Genomic DNA, 13291 nt, shown 5'->3' with positions numbered 1-13291 from the left:
CTCCTTCAGGCCTTAGACGACTACCTGGAGCAGAACAATAGACAGATTGATGACATTGTGGCACTTGTACGTGGCAAACTATCAAAGCAGACCCGGGTGACCCTGGGAGCCCTTGTTGTGCTGGACGTCCATGCCAGGGATGTGCTCGCTACACTGGTGCAAAAGGGAATAAACGACGAGAACGACTTTGAGTGGCTAAGCCAGCTACGCTACTACTGGGTGGTAAGTAAAAAGGGGCAACAGTGTCCCATGTGTTTTCAGAACACATAAAGAATACTGGGTGTTTCATTTCTGCACTACACAGGAAAACCACCTCCAGACTAAGATGATCAATGCAGGTTTGCCTTATGGTTACGAATATCTAGGAAATACTCCACGTCTGGTTATCACCCCCCTCACAGACCGCTGCTACCGGTAAAGTTACTTCAACTGTTCACTTTCATTTGTTTATCTGTGCAGCCAGATGTCTTGTCTTGTTTGAGTTCACTCCATACAGGGATTTTATGTTGCTTCTTTGCTGAGTTGTTGCTAAAAGTTACTGCAAGAACTTGTGAAAAAAAAATAAAAAATGAAGAAAATGTTAAATAAATAAGGTTTGACTTTAAAGATACTTCACCCATTTACATGAAGCTGTGTATCATTAGAAACATGGTAGCAGTGTTGAATGGTTGTGAGTCCAAGCTGTGTGCTTCAGACAGTTTGGTTCAACTTACTTTGTTTCTACCGTAGGTAGATTTAGTTGCTGGGAGAGTCACGTCATACAACACAGACAATATCTAAATACACAAAGTGCAAATGCACGGTACATGGGTAAAAGTGCTGAGGTGCATGAAGTGCGCAGGTTCCAACTGACAATGATAAAACAAGTTGATCTGTGAACACACTGTAACTTGTTCCGCCCTATAATGGCCGCTCGGACAGAGCTGTACCTTTAGCGCTTCGTTTTGCTTTTTGGGACTGAAAGTCTTCATCCAGAAGGAAGGAGCTGAAACTCACAGTACAGAGGATGTGACTCATCTTTTAAGACAGAGCCGGTGAGCCGCACCACCTGCCTGCTCTACAAGGTCAACCGACTCAGCTGTTGCCTTCCGACCAGTTTATTGGACCACTTCATGATCTGGTTCAGAGAGTTTCTGTTCCCAAACCAAGACACAACAGAAAACACAGTTAAGAATGTTGTTTAATTTAAATTTATATTAGATTATATTTTAGTCAATAGCTTTTGCCCAAATTGACCAATACATTATTTCCATATCCCTGAAGAGAAATTCCCAGTATGTCCAGTATGTTAGTCGGAGATTAGACTGATTTGTCTGAAGGCCCAGCACTCAAAAGTAGCCACTTTCCCCAAAACATTCTCCATCAACATTTCACAGAATGTTTTATTTGTTAGAGTGGAGACTCTTTGACATGAGCTGTTAACAAAACTATAATTACATCGCAGAGCGAGGAAACACATGATCAGATTTACCGTTGACTGACTAGGAGCTGTTATGATGTCTGTGCTGTGCTGTCTTCTCGCTGTTCCCCCTCCAGCACTTTGTTTGGGGCACTGAGCCTTCATTTGGGAGGGGCCCCCGAGGGTCCAGCTGGCACAGGAAAGACAGAGACGACCAAAGACCTGGCCAAAGCTGTGGCTAAACAATGTGTGGTGTTCAACTGCTCTGATGGACTGGATTACATTGCTCTTGGCAAATTCTTCAAAGTGAGTAAACACTCAAATCAAAAGTTAGATTTAGTTTTCGCTTCTTGTCCAAACTTCAACTGGAAAAGATTCTTCCACCATGGAATACACCTCAGCAAAGTCTGATAATAAAGACTGACATGGGATTGTAATCCTTTACCTCTCTCATTTTTTAAAACATTTTTTTACTTGAAATGAGCAATGTTTTTTCTTCTGAGAACGTTCTCTTGTTTGCCATGCTGACATTGTCCTAACTTACTCGGGCAAAGGTTGCTTGTATAAACAATAAACATTTCAATGTGTGTGATGTGTATTCTTGCCAATCCGCCTGTTTGTGTTTTCCTGCATGTATTACCAGGGCCTTCTGTCCTGTGGAGCCTGGGCCTGCTTTGACGAGTTTAACCGCATTGACTTGGAGGTGCTGTCTGTTGTGGCTCAACAGATTCTCACAATCCAGAGAGGTTTGAATTGTTTTTGTTTTTATGAAATTCTTGCTTTCTGTGTCTTTGATCTTTGGCAAACTGTACCAAATTTGAATATGGTAATTTTTTGTGAGAAGAAGAAAAAAGCCTTTTTTTGACTGTAAAGGGATGCAGCTCTGAGCTCAGGCAATTTGTGTAGACTACTGTAGCTTGCAAAACTTCAAGCATATCTTTGTTCTGCACTGCACACCCGCATGTCAAATGTGTTTCATGGGGGTACAGTGACTTACATTTAAAGATGCAACAGTGAAATGGATAAACATTTTTTTTCTAAAATAATAACGTACATTTGAAAATGCTCTGAAGTTTCTATTTCATATCTGCTGACTATTTTTCAAAGTGTTGTTTTACATCTGAACTTTTCCCCATCTGAATCATGGATAGAGAGTGTTGTATTAGTTATTTATCATTAAAACGTCAGAATAGTAACAAAATGGAAAATAAAATGGACCTGTCTGACAGATGTCTTAACAGTAAATCAACTAATCTTTTGGTTTTAAGTAAAGAGGTATAATGTGTATTTATATGCACAGATTTGTCATCTACTGATACTGTCACATGGCACGTACAGATATGCTCATAAAAAGTGAATGCCCTCACACGCATTGTATCCACAATAGAAGAGGGCATCACACCCACTAAATCAGCACCCTGCTCATCTGCCCTCATGGGTGAAGGTTCAGAGCACTGTGATGCAGGAAGGCTCGCTTTAGGAAAAACCTGATCCCTGCAGCCAGACCTGCCCTGAAGCCGCTGTGTGTTTGTTTGTATACTGTGTAACCTTTGCTGTTGATTTTCTCTATACTGTAACTGTTGATTGCTGTCAAACCTGTACAGTGCTGCGAAAGAGAATTTCCATTTTGGACAATAAAGTCTGAGTCTGATAAATTTCTTTGCCAGACTCAAAATGCACAAACATGAAGTAAACTTGAACCACCTCTAAGTGCATGTTTGTGTGCAGGAATTGTTGCCCATGTTGAGCTGCTGATGTTTGAAGGGACGGAGCTAAAGCTGAACCCTTCCTGTGCTGTATTCATCACTATGAATCCTGGATATGCTGGTCGCTCTGAGTTACCAGATAACCTCAAGGTACATTATCTGGACCTCTGATTTTATCTCTACATCCCTTCCAAGACTACTGGAAAACATGTTTTAGACATAACAAACACACAATCAAGAAATATTTTATAAAAGTAAAAAAATAGTAATAGTTTAAAATCTAAGCTTGTCAATTATTGATGAAAAACAAATGTATTTTACTCTGTAATATAAATGTAAATAATACATAATGTAAATATCTCTTTTACATCAGGCTTTGTTCAGGACTGTGGCGATGATGGTACCGGACTACGCAATGATCGCAGAGATTGTCCTCTACTCCTGCGGCTTTGTGACTGCACGTCCCCTGTCGGTGAAAATAGTGGCAACCTATCGACTCTGCTCTGAGCAACTATCCTCACAGCACCACTATGACTACGGGATGAGGGCTGTCAAGTCTGTGCTGACTGCTGCTGGAAACCTCAAGGTCAACATTTTCCCACAAACTTCCTCCAGTGTCAGTTACAAAAATTACCATAATGCCACTATCAGCACGTTTGTTTTTGGAATACTGTTTTTTTGTGATGGCTCGGAAAAGTGAAACACCATCTCTCATCATAGAAGGCAAATGTCCTAATTGGAGTGCAAGAATATCTCAACTTTCTCACAGTTTGTGTTGATGAAGCAAGTAAATGTGCAAAAATGCAAACATCCGAGTGTAGCATCTTTCCTGAGTCCTTACACAAGCTTAGTTAATATGTAGGGGTTGTGAGTTTATTTTATCTAGTGTTGGTTAGATGCTGGTATTTCTGTGATCATATTTAGATACTGTGCACAAATAAAAGTTATTGTATGACACTGAATGCAAACATTAGATGACACATGTAAAGAATTGGTCCACCTCCTTGTTTTCTTCAGACAATATGAGTGTTTTGCAGTGAAGAGAGGAGGAAGAGATTTGGCTTTCAAATAGAATATTATCAACAGGTGCTGTCTTTGAGATATGCGCCTACTTAGGTGAACTGAAACACATCGTTTATTTCATCAGGTTTCAAATAGAGTTAGCAGGGACATTTCTCCTGTTATCTTTTTGTATATCTGCATGATTCTCCTGTTTCTCTCACGTCTGCTTATTATTTCCTTTAGTGTATTTTTTTTTTTAAAGTCTGCTTTTTGTCCTCACATTCAATCATCCCTTTTTCATCCTGGGGGGCGGGTTTTTTTCTCTGCAGCTCACTTTTCCAGAGGAGAATGAAGACACCCTGTTGCTGAGATCCATTATTGACGTCAACCTCCCCAAGTTCTTGTCCCATGATCTAAAGCTGTTTGCGGTGCGTGCAACATGAGCTGAGCTCTTCTGTCTTGATTAATGGGGCCACTCGGTTCATTTTGAACCATTATGCGAAAGGATATTTAAGTATGTTTGAGTCAAAAGAATTCAAGTGTGGGTTAGTGTGAGTGAATTTACCTTAGCAAAAAACCTCAAGGTAAACATTTGTGTTGGTGAAACACGCATGAACTCCCAATGTATTCTGGATAATTTTAGAGATTAGGGTAAAGATTGAGGCCCTGACTTTCACACATAAACCTCACAGCGGGAGATTTTCTGTGTCAGGAGAATTCTCACAATATAACATACAATATTATCGTGAGTAGTGACCAGCATATAGAGCAGCAAAATTCTGCTCAACATGGACAACCCACTTTAATGTTCAAGCTTATTACCGTAAATTCCGTACTATTGAGCGCACCTGGATATAAGCCGCACCGGCTAAAAATAAGTAAATAAATGTATTTGTACATATATAAGCCGCACTTGATTATAAGCCGCAGGTGTCCACGCTATAACAAGAGCTATTTACACAGACGTAGGCTACCGGTAACATCCGCAAATACTGTAGCGTCCGTACGGACGTTAAAGGACGACGAGAGCGTTCAAATAATAACTTAATAACCCGATCACTGTCGGCCGTGACCACGCCGTTTACAGCAGAGAACAACACATAACTTGCCGTAACAATCCAACTCTCTCCCCCAGCGTTCTCTCATAAAGCCACTCAACACGTTCTCGCTGGTGCATTCACTGACTCTCCACATAATCGGAATTATGAACACGTTATCAACTACTGACTTTACAACATGAACCGTTACAATACGAAGCCTAGCCGACGGTGTCTGTAACACGGCTGATGAAAAAGATGACCGTAATATATTTCACAGGAAAAAGTCCATCCATTCACTGCCTCAGAATGACTTCATTACTCACTTCCTCAGTCTCTGTTGTCGCTGTCAGTGTCATCTTAACGTGCAGCAGCTCTGTTAGCTTCTTTGACAGCCAGGTCGATCGCCTTTAGCTTGAAAGCTGCATCATATGTATTTCTCCGTGTGTTTTCCATGATGAGGGTGCGTGCATGAAGCGCAAAATGACTGATATTAAGATCCGACGTGACGAAGTCAAATGTTTTTGCGGCAGAAGCTCATTGTCCCCCATAAAAAATCCATGCATTAGCCGCACCGGAGTAGAAGCCGCAGTGCTCGAAGTGTGAGAAAAAAGTAGCGGCTTATAGTCCGGAATTTACGGTACTTGTTTTATGTACTCATCAGCTCGCCCTGACCTTACACAGACATTTTATTCAGGGGCTGGCTGGAAAAGTCAGGATAAGGTTGGGCTGAACTAATTCAGCTGTTTTCAATCACACATGCATCCCACCCAGACTAAGACGGGAAGTTTTCAGGAAGGGTCTGTCATGTCACTCGATGCGTACCCCCTAACTGTGCCTAAACTAATTTTTATCTCTCCATCGTAGGGCATAACCTCTGACCTCTTCCCAGGGGTCCAGCTTCCAAATCGAGACTACAGCGACCTCATGGAGGCCATCGTGGAAAACTGCAAGCGCATGAATCTGCAGCTCACTGAATTCTTTGCTGAGAAAATCCTGCAGATCTTTGAGATGATGATAGTAAGGCATGGTTTCATGATTGTGGGCGAGCCCTTTGGAGGCAAGACCAGCGCCTATGGTGTGCTGGCAGCAGCCCTTCAGGATGTCTGTACGAAGGTATGATATGCATTCAATACGCATTGTCAAAAATATCTGCTAACAAATGCAATCAAATCAATATTAATTGGTATTGAAGAATGTAAACATATTTGGATGAATTAATAACATCAGGCCTCAAGTTGTACTTCAGCTTTTTATATTTTATGATCTTTCACGGTACACTCAGTCTTGTTTGCTCGCAACTTTAAACCGTTTTCTTGGTTGCATTTTCGTAGTTGTCCTTGAGGTCCAGTTTATCCATTATGTTCTTGTCAGGTCTAAATCTAGTCACTCTGTCAGTGCTTTTGGGAGAAAAACCTTCTTTTCAGTTGGTTAACCATGCTTTTATTAATTGTTTTTTATTACAAACTTTGATGGGGCTTCTGAGTCCTTGGGACATTACGTTCCCTTTGTCAGTAAAAAATCATATGAACCTTCATGTCAGGTGAAAATACGTCTCACACTCAATATCCAAGGCTTATCCGTGATACATGTTGGTCTGAAGTAAACACATCTATCCAATTTGTCAGAGCTGTAGTAGTTATCGATCTCACAGAGAACAGCAGAACTGGCTTGTTGTATTTACATGGCTGAGAGCCTGAGAGCCATCCCACTGAGGAGACAGATGAAGGCCTGCTGATGGAGCGTGGGGGAATGCCACATTTGTCATCGTCATCCTTGTTGCTGCACATCCACTGATCATGTCCAAACCCCCCTCCCCTTCCCACTAGATTGTTTTTTCAGCAGCTTCTTTTTCCTCATGCTTTTTTATTCAAAGTGACAACTTGTCTTTAAAGCTGTTTGCTCTAGTGTGGATATATACTCAACAAAAATATAAACGCAACACTTTTGTTTTTGCTCCCATTTGTCATGAGATGGACTCAAAGATCTAAAATTCATTCCAGATACACAATATTACCATTTCTCTCAAACATTGTTCATAAATCTGTCTAAATGTGTGATAGTGAGCACTTTTGCTTTGCTGAGACAATCCATCCCACCTCACAGGTGTGCCACATCAAGATGCTCATCAGACACCATGATTAGTGCACAGGTGTACCTTATACTGCCCACAATAAAAGGCCACTCTGAAATGTGCAGTTTTGTCTCACAGCAAAATGCCACAGATGGCGCAAGCATTGAGGGAGCGTGCAATTGGCATGCTGACAGCAGGAATGTCAACCAGATCTGTTGCTCGGGCATTGAATGTTCATTTCTCCACCATAAGCCGTCTCCAAAGGCGTTTCAGAGAATATGGCAGTACATCCAACCGGCCTCACAACCGCAGACCACGTGTAACCACACCAGCCCAGGACCTCCACATCCAGCAGGTTCACCTCCAAGATCGTCTGAGACCAGCTACTCAGACAGCTGCTGAAACAATTGGTTTGCATAACCAAAGAATTTCTGCACAAACTGTCAGAAACCGTCTCAGGGAAGCTCAACTGCATGCTCGTCGTCCTCATCGGGGTCTTAACCTGACTCCAGATCGTCGCCGTAACAGACTTGAGTGGGCAAATGCTCACATTCGATGGCGTCTGGCACGTTGGAGAGGTGTTCTCTTCACGGATGAATCTCGGTTTACATTGTTCAGGGCAGATGGCAGACAGCGTGTGTGGCGTCGTGTGGGTGAGCGCTTTGCTGATGTCAATGTTGTGGATCGAGTGGCCCATGGTGGTGGTGGGGTTATGGTATGGGCAGGCATCTGTTATGGACGAAGAACACAGGTGCATTTTATTGATGGCATTTTGAATGCACAGAGATACCGTGATGAGATCCTGAGGCCCATTGTTGTGCCATACATCCATGAACATCACCTCATGTTTCAGCAAGATAATGCACGGCCCCATGTTGCAAGGATCTGTACACAATTCTTGGAAGCTGAAAATGTCCCAGTTCTTGCATGGCCAGCATACTCACCGGACATGTCACCCATTGAGCATGTTTGGGATGTGCTTGACCGGCGTATACGACAGCGCGTACCAGTTCCCACTAATATCCAGCAACTTCGCACAGCCATTGAAGAGGAGTGGACCAACATTCCACAGGCCACAATTGACAATCTGATAAACTCTATGCGAAGAAGATGTGTTGCACTGCATGAGGCAAATGGTGGTCACACCAGATACTGACTGGTTCTGAGTCCCCAGACCCTCAATAAAGCAAAAACTGCACATTTCAGGGTGGCCTTTTATTGTGGACAGTCTAAGGTACACCTATGCACTAATCATGGTGTCTGATGAGCATCTTGATGTGGCACACCTGTGAGGTGGGATGGATTGTCTCAGCAAAGCAAAAGTGCTCACTATCACACATTTAGACAGATTTATGAACAATGTTTGAGAGAAATGGTAATATTGTGTATCTGGAATGAATTTTAGATCTTTGAGTCCATCTCATGACAAATGGGAGCAAAAACAAAAGTGTTGCGTTTATATTTTTGTTGAGTGTATGTATATACATATGTGTGTGTGTGTGTGTATATATGTGTATATATATATATATGTATATATATATATGTGTGTGTGTATATATATATATATATATATATATATATATATGTGTGTGGATGTGCATATCTATCTATCTATCTATCTATCTATCTATCTATCTATCTACATATTATTCACATTTGCACAAGTCTTATTCATGACTTGCTTGGCATGATCAATTTGGCTATTTTTCAACATTAAAAGTACAACCTTTATCTGTTCATCATTTATCCCCCGTTTTTAGTGAAAGATAATTCTATGTTTGGTCTTATTATCAGTGTGTCTTTCCATGTTTTATGTCTGTATTTTTGTTACACCAGGGTTTAATGGATGAGAACCAGGTACAGATCACAGTCATCAATCCCAAATCCATCACCATGGGCCAGCTGTATGGACAGTTTGACCCCATTTCTCATGAGTGGTCTGATGGCATCCTTGCTGTCAGCTACAGATCCTTCGCTTCCTCACAGGTAAGAAATTCTGTCTCATATTTTCTTGTTTACTGGGTCGTGACAATTATTCAGATGCACAAAAAAGCAGCATGATAATTCTGCTACATGCTCTTTTAGGCCATTATGAAGACACACATGCTCAGAGCTGTGAAGGGTTAGCTTTGTATCAGGCCAACCTGATACAAAGCCTTTAAAACCTGGATTAATTGCACAGTGTTCACTCTTGGGCATATGCGGTAATGTTTTCATGTTCATATATATTTCAAATATACAAACCTAAATATTGTGCAGAATTTACAAATGATCTTTATGAGGTCTGACCTTTGTCCTGAAGGTTAAAACCATTGACCTTTATTTGACCTCTAGTATTAGTAGCATATTGCTCTTTTTGCAAGTTAGGATGTTGCAGAAGATTCATCATACTCAAACGATTCATGTCATAGGAGGAGGAAGAAAGAGAGAGATGAGACGTAAATGCATTATCGTCAGTCTCAGTTTACCGCTTCAGGATGGATCTGTGCACAATAGGCATGACATTCCAATTAATATCAAGCCTGTCGAAAGAAAGACTGCAGTGACAGGGTAAACAAAAGAAACATGTTCCTGTCTTGTTAAATTCACGACTTAAATAACTCTTTCATTCATGCGAAGATGCACGAGACACACATGGGCGGGCGATTTCAAGGGGAGGCATGTCATCATGGAAACTCATTTCTTCGCCCTGTTCTGGAATTGTTTCCAAATGAACTTGTCATTTAAAAAATTGTGTCTGTATGTAAAGTTGTCATTTTTACAAATTGTTTTGTATTGTCAATGAAGAAGTAGAGTGGGGATTGGTTTTGACAGCTGCACACATTACACCCTGATGCAAAGAAAATAGAGAGCAGGAACTGGGCTTGTCTTAATTCCGTTTTTGAAAAATAATTTTCCTCTCGGCAAAAGTCTTCCTTTGTTTTCGCAGTTTTTTCAAGCATCACGTTTACTAAACTCATTTTCTTTTTGCTAATCTCGAGACGAGCAGCAGTGTAGCATATTAAACCCTCTGAATACACAACATAGGGCTGACTCTTTTGTCAGATCATTACATTACAACATACTCACTTCCCTCTCAAGCACCAGATGGCCCATGCCCAGGCACCGCCATTTGTCTGTAATTTAACAAATCAATTTCAAGCACAGCCTTTGCCATCCCATTTAACTGGAGAATTGACGCTTGTTGTCAACCTCCTTTCTGACAGTGTAGGAGTTAATATCATTCATTTAGCAAACATCCCTTGCTTGTTTTTAATTGTGACCTTGAAAGTAGGAAGAGAAATTTCTGTTTTGTAAAAGAAGAAATAAAGAATATATTATGTGCATCCAATTAAAGAATAGAGGCGCTGTCTTTATAAAGCAAGCAGTGGAAAGCAGTATCTTTTAGTGCTCTTTAAATCCCTTTTTTAAACTTTAAAGCTCCATGAATACTTTAGAAATTCTGCAGATTATGGCACTGCAGGGAAAAACCTTCAGGGAAATTTATCCTGTCCTTTTTTTTTTTTTGAAGTAAAAACGCCTCCTCTGGATTTAGAGGTTTAAGAGTCTGTTTGTGTGTGCCTCCTTACAACCATACATTCCTCCTTCAAGCTCATCATTACTCCTCTTGGACTTTTTTGTTTTATGTAAGTCTGCATTCAACCTGTGGTTAGGTACATATACAAAATGTGAGCCAGCAGGTTAGCAGTGTTGCTTATATTTATAGCTCTGAATGAAATGAAACCGCTGCTGAATATGTTCCATCAATGTGTGAGCAGTGCTTTTTCTTCCTTCCCTCAGAGCCCGGACAGAAAGTGGCTTATCTTTGACGGCCCGGTGGACGCTGTGTGGATTGAAAATATGAACACGGTGCTTGACGACAACAAAAAGCTATGTCTGATGAGCGGTGAGATCATTCAGATGTCACCACAAATGAGCCTCATCTTTGAGCCAATGGACCTGGAGGTGGCATCGCCAGCCACGGTAACAAGCACCTTTAATTTGATTCAGGGTTTGTGCATTTCAGCGATGCTACGTCGTCTCTGGAGGATAGTAAGAATGGGTCCACTGCCAAAGTTACCAAAAAAAACATAGAATATTTACGCAATGCTTTTTCAAAAAATGTTCCTATTTAATTTCAGAGAAATGTAGTCCATCACCACCTAATCCATGACTTTTGCTCAAATTGTCCATCTTGCCTTTTTTTTTTTATTGCACACGCTTTAGTAGTGTGTTTATTGAAAGGTCTGTTCTCACATTTCTACAAAATGTTGGGATCAGTCTGAGTTGTGAATTCACACGTCTGTCACGTGGAAGTTTTCCCTGTCGGGCGGGAAATCCAAGTTGGCAGACAAAGTGACAACGACTCTGACACTGTTATGACTTTTTGAAACCCGTGTATCAATGTTTTGTGTTATTTGAAATATTCACAGTAGCAACTTACTCTATGAGTGGACTGGAGGGCAGAAACACGTATGAAACAGCTTCATTAGCAATCACAGAGTCACGGCATACAGAAGTCATCTCCCGTGCTGTTTTCTGAACTATTTCATGCTTTAGTCACATTTTGGCCCACTTCAACTTCTTTTTTGCAAACCTTATTGAGGCAGTGTTTCCTTCAAGTGGGCAATAGATATGCAACCCTTTTTACATTTGACATTCACCTCCTCCTTTTGGTTCTTTGTTCTGAAGCAAAGGCTCTTTACTGCAACACATAGAAGCCTTGAGAGAATACCTTTGCTTCTCCCTGTTTTTATTACATGGATTTCTTGATTCTCCATTCTCTGGTAGCTGATTCTTTTATCTAGCAGAACACAGAGAAATCAACATGTTTTTGGATCACAGGTTCCCCGTGTGTGAACGGTCCCGGTTGTGCACCGTTGATACTCTGTTTTTTTTCTTCAATTTCTCTTTTCATCTTTTTAAGATATTTTTCTTCCTTCATGTATCATCCTAAAACCTTAGTATTATTATTTTTCCTTTTGTATCTGCACACCTCTTACCTACTGCTCGTACTTTATGCCGTCCACAAACTCTGCTCACTTCTCTTCTCGTCTTTCCTCTGCCTGCACTTCTTTCTCAAGTGATTCACTGGATTTGACTTGGAGCTTTAGAATCTCATAAAAACAGCTTCCCTTAAGGACAGTAAAGTAGTCCATAATCCAGTGGCACCACATATGCAGCACACATTATATACCGTATTAACCAGGTTAGAGTGATACTGGTTTTCATAAATATGCTAATTTTCTATCAATGTGAGATAAGAAACACAGGTTAAGATGTGTGTTTTTAGAGGTGATGTGTGTTTGTCACAGGTGTCTCGATGTGGTATGATCTACATGGAGCCTCACATGCTTGGCTGGAGGCCCCTTTTGCTGTCATGGCTCAATACCCTGCCTACGACAGTAGGTGCAGCACACAAAGAGCTCATCACTGCCCTCTTTGACCGGATACTGCCAGCCTGCCTGCAGCTCATTCGAAAGGCCACAAAGGTGCTGAAGCATTCTTAAGAAAAAACTGTTACTTTTTTGAGTTTTGAATAGTTTGCAAATCAAAGTATTTTGTCTTACAGTGATATTGTGCATACATTTATATATTTGTTCCTGCATGTTTTAGAAGTTGCACTTTTTAAGTTTGAGTTACACATACACTGTAATTGTTCGTTTATCTTTGTCATCAAGTCTCATAAATGTTTGATTTCATTTAGACAAGAATGAATGACTCAGCTGTTACACTCACTCATCAACTCTTTTTGGGTTTTAATGTTGTTTTCGTTTTTTTTGTGTCATTTTCAGGAGCTCTCCCCTACCTCCGACACTAATCTAGTCAAGTCCCTGATGAATCTCATGGACTGTATGATGGATGAGTTTCACGATGAAGAGAAGATGAAGAGCATGAATGAAAACGATACTTGCTCTTGGTTGGAGGTTTGTGTACACAGACGCTTACACTCCTGCACAAATTGTTACTAGAGAAAGAATGTGCTTTGTTGATCAAAACTGTGTACTGTAGAAATGTTATCGAAGTGGGATCATGCCTTCAAACATAGTGTTATCAACCAGTGTACGATGTAATTAGACTTTGTAATTCCACA

General features: G+C 40.8%; 1 protein-coding gene across 2 annotated transcripts in view; it reads left to right on the top strand.

Annotated features, from left to right (window-relative positions):
* The window catches only part of dnah7 (dynein, axonemal, heavy chain 7), an 81574-nt gene that overhangs the window by 24110 nt on the left and 44173 nt on the right, over positions 1-13291 (top strand). For both annotated transcript variants that reach the window (XM_079358471.1, XM_079358470.1), the window contains exons 23-34: positions 10-222; positions 305-414; positions 1537-1705; positions 2043-2145; positions 3128-3255; positions 3479-3691; positions 4437-4535; positions 6012-6260; positions 9055-9204; positions 10999-11181; positions 12513-12689; positions 12993-13124. In XM_079358471.1, the coding sequence (XP_079214597.1) occupies positions 10-222; positions 305-414; positions 1537-1705; positions 2043-2145; positions 3128-3255; positions 3479-3691; positions 4437-4535; positions 6012-6260; positions 9055-9204; positions 10999-11181; positions 12513-12689; positions 12993-13124 (1926 nt within the window). The remainder of the gene's footprint in view (positions 1-9; positions 223-304; positions 415-1536; positions 1706-2042; positions 2146-3127; positions 3256-3478; positions 3692-4436; positions 4536-6011; positions 6261-9054; positions 9205-10998; positions 11182-12512; positions 12690-12992; positions 13125-13291) is intronic.

Source organism: Symphodus melops (assembly GCF_947650265.1).
Source record: "Symphodus melops genome assembly, chromosome: 12".
Lineage (NCBI taxonomy): Eukaryota > Metazoa > Chordata > Actinopteri > Labriformes > Labridae > Symphodus > Symphodus melops.
The sequence above is the reverse complement of the archived record's forward strand: the minus strand, read 5'-3'. Positions and strand labels throughout refer to the sequence as shown.